Below are 3,687 nucleotides of genomic sequence, written 5' to 3' on the forward strand. Positions count from 1 at the left end.
AGAACTCCTGCTGTACCAATTGGCCCTTTAATTACGATGTGGTTTAACGATGAACACTTCAGAACAGCACATGTTGTCGCAAGGTTGATTTTTGGATACCACTGGATCTCGTCGAAACCGCTATTAAAAGCAATATTAATCGCGGGGCAAAAATTTATAGTTAAAAAATTTTTTTTATTTCATTAACTGTGAAAATATGTTTCTAAAAAACTTAAATAAAAATTGTTTTTTGTAAATTTAATATACACCTGCGTAGAAAAAATTATTTTGTAATTCAACTTCAGTGTCATAAAACATTTTATTGCCAATAACTTTGATAATGAATTAAAAATAACACACCATTCTGTTAAAAGATTATTTTTTAGTCAACAATCGACAGCAATACAAAAATGTTTAAACTCAATAATATTATCAGTGCAGTAATTTTTATTAAAATTTTTGGCAATTCTTCGGCAAATGAGTGTAACACCAGTCAAATAATTTTGTCCTATGCACCAATTAATGATAGCCAAGAGATCAGAGGTCAGATTGTAATTTATTGGTTCTTAGAAGACTTCAAGCTAGGTGACAGTCTCGTTCTTTATCATGATACAAAAGACTTATTTTTTACATACTTTCCAAAAAACAGTAGTGGTTTTGTCAAAACGGGAATAGCACCAGTAGACGCGAGGTACTCGTTAGAGTCGATGTACATCGATCAATGTACAGGTAATTTAAGTTCCAGCTATTTAATTATAGTTTATAATAATAATTTTTTTTTCACTTAGGTTATCACGTAGCTTGGTTAAGGAATTCTACAGAGCTTATGTTGACATGTTTGTCATCTCATGCGAACTGGATGTATGATAACAGAAAAATAATTGAAAATTTGACTCTCGCTGAGCTATTTATACCAGGAACGCATAACTCGGGATCTTACAGATACGAATTACCTCCGACAATTTTAGATCGATATACAGTAACACAAGTAATTAAGTATAAATTAACGAATTATCAATTTATTGAAATAACAACTTGAAAAAGTTTTTTGATCGGCTCATTAGGGTGCGTCAAAATTTAATCTCTAAAAGCAACCTTTTAAAATTAAAATTTTGAGTTCCGCTTTTCGCAGGAGTTAGGTTTGGGCATTTTCTGAGATATTTTGATGTGTCAGGATTTATTTGATGCTCACATAATTGTTTAACAGGAATTTTGTTGATGCAATTGTTCTGGAATTTATAAATTTCAAAATACGGCCAAACGAAACTCCTGTTAAAAAATTCTAAGAGTATCAAATAAATTTTGACACATCAAAATATATCAGGAAATGCCCAAATACAACTCCTGTTAAAAGCAAAACTCTAAATTTCAATTTTAAAAGGTTGCTTTCAAAGATTAAATTTTGACGCACCCGACTGCTGATATATAATTTTTCCTGATATAAAAATATGCCATTTGGCTTAATATGTCCTAATATGACTCAATATGCCCATATTAGACCCGATATGATGATATGTCCATATATAATTTTTTGAAAAAAGTTAGTTTTGAAAACCTCCAACAGGTGGTGGCGCATGGTAGCTAAGTACACTCGCTATTAGAGAGTTAAATCTATGCTAATAAATAGAGAGCCAGTTTTTTGTCCGGTTATGCTGTGGCTTGCTGAACCGATCGGAATGGAACTTATACCACCAAAGATGCAGAAAATGTTTTGGAGAAGGTTTGGGTATATGATATGGTGGTGATTACTTATCCAGAACCTATTTTTTTTGACTAAGAAATGACAATTTTTATTGTAACTTAATTTGACTTCTATTCGATTGTGTTTGTTTAAAATAAATTTATTAATTCTATTGGTTATGTTTACATACTAGGCAGATTTCTTCACTGATGAGACCTGCAATTTCTCTAACTGAAACTTTCAACGCTCATTAAAAATTTTTTTTTTTCAAATCAATTATTATTCATTTTTGTAAGAAAAACACGGAAATGTTACAATGATTGCACATTGAAAGTTACAATGAATATTAGCTAGAATAATTACATGGATAAAAGGTGGATGCCAATTCAATAGAATGGGAATCTGTGCAAGTTAAAATAATACTTTAATTAAATTTCAATTCTAGATCTAAAAATGCAATTCTTTAAAGCGCCCAGCGGAGCGGGCGAGTAACAGCTAGTTTGAAATATTTAGATCCAAACCAAAAATCTATTTTTGATTCTCCTTTTGAGCTTATATGTGAATGTTTTTATTTCACCAAAAACCTTTAATGGCCAGCACACGCCTGAAGTATTTAAAATGAAACGCGCCTGATATTTAAATAGTCTAACGCCACAGAGGAAGTATTTTGAAATGAAAATTTTTTTACGAAATTTAAAAAAAAATTTGAACAATAACGTTTTTTAAATAGGAAAAGAGCGTTATGGACCAATTACTTACCGGAATACGTTACTTGGACATAAGACCGTGTATTGTTGATAATAAATACTGGGTTTGTCATGGACTTTTCGCTATGCAGCCTCTCGACGATATCTTTAAAGACATTAAAGATTTTTTGGACAACACTATGGAAATTGTTATCATCAACTTTAAAGAATTTCCTCAAGGTAAGTCTTTTATAGGCTTAATAATTTTCAAATGAATAAAAATTTACACTCTTTAATTTTACTTAGGATTTGAAATACTTGAAAGTCACTTAAACTTTCTGAATTATCTTCTTGACGAATTTGAAGGATATTTTCTAGAAACGTTCCAAATTCATCAAAAGACTTTGGGTGAAATTTGGAAATCCGACAACAGACTTATTTTTAGTTACGTTTCTGAATTCGAAGGTAAAATTTATAGATACTGGACACCTGTAAATCAGCAATGGGGTGATGTCAAAAACGTTGCAAAACTTGAGAGTTTTGTTAATGAATCTGAAAGCGCTGCCAAACTTGAATCAAAGTAAGTTGATTTATCAAAGCTTGATGGTAGCTCAAAATTTGTTTATTTGCAGCCGTGAATTTTCCAAAATGAACCTAAGAGCAGTGATGGCCGAAATAACATTGGATTCTTCAATGATAATAGTAGATGCTGCGCTTTTCTATTTTGGACGCGGTGAAAAATCACTACGCGAGCTAGCTGTTCAAACTGGACCTCTGGTGACGATGTGGTACAAAAAGAGACACTTCAAAACGGCAAATATTGTAGCCGTGGACTTTATCGATGCTACTGGAATCATCGAAGTTGCCATTTGGAGCAACATTTACCGAGCTAAGTGCGATATGTCAAATTAGAATTAGGTGACCGTCTTGTATTTTTCATGCAATAATTACCTACGATAAAATTTTTCAGCAAAAATTTCTTATGCAATATTTTATCCTAGCAATAAGGTAAAAGCCCCAATTATTGACGGGGGTCTAAATATTGACACTCTAAATTATTTTTAAATATATTAAATTATCTGTAATAATAATAACGATCAAATAAATTTTTATTAAATTCTAATTAATTAAAAAATAGAAAAAAAGCACTTTCAATTCAAAATATTAAATATTAATTATTAAAAAAAAAATAAAGTTAGCACCAATTCATCAAATCAGCTTACGAGCGTCTATTTTCTTAACAACTTTGGTTAGAAAAGCATTTTTTTAACTGCCGAGTTTAAATTAATTTTTTCATGTAATTATATGATCTATTTTTTTTATAATCAACAATATATGAAA

The 3,687-nt window shown here is 30.6% G+C and overlaps 1 protein-coding gene across 1 annotated transcript; it reads left to right on the forward strand.

Annotated features, from left to right (window-relative positions):
* The first annotated feature begins 389 nt into the window (after positions 1–389).
* Positions 390–3,258, forward strand: LOC123274655 (PI-PLC X domain-containing protein 2-like). The gene is made up of 5 exons (XM_044742377.1): positions 390–708; positions 768–967; positions 2,391–2,586; positions 2,653–2,811; positions 2,906–3,258. The coding sequence occupies exons 1-5, from the start codon at positions 390–392 to the stop codon at positions 3,256–3,258; spliced, it is 1,227 nt and encodes a 408-aa protein (XP_044598312.1).
* The last annotated feature ends 429 nt before the right edge of the window (positions 3,259–3,687 follow it).

The sequence above is a fragment of the Cotesia glomerata genome, unplaced genomic scaffold, assembly GCF_020080835.1.
Source record: "Cotesia glomerata isolate CgM1 unplaced genomic scaffold, MPM_Cglom_v2.3 scaffold_508, whole genome shotgun sequence".
NCBI classification, from domain to species: domain Eukaryota; kingdom Metazoa; phylum Arthropoda; class Insecta; order Hymenoptera; family Braconidae; genus Cotesia; species Cotesia glomerata.

What these genes read in the sequence shown, in the direction of transcription:
- LOC123274655 (XM_044742377.1), top strand. Translation starts at nt 390, where the DNA reads ATGTTTAAACTCAATAATATTATCAGTGCAGTAATTTTTATTAAAATT. An exon ending in GTACATCGATCAATGTACAG is followed by an intron (nt 709 to 767) that starts GTAATTTAAGTT and finishes TTTTTCACTTAG; the next exon opens with GTTATCACGTAGCTTGGTTA. An exon ending in CTTTAAAGAATTTCCTCAAG is followed by an intron (nt 2,587 to 2,652) that starts GTAAGTCTTTTA and finishes AATTTTACTTAG; the next exon opens with GATTTGAAATACTTGAAAGT.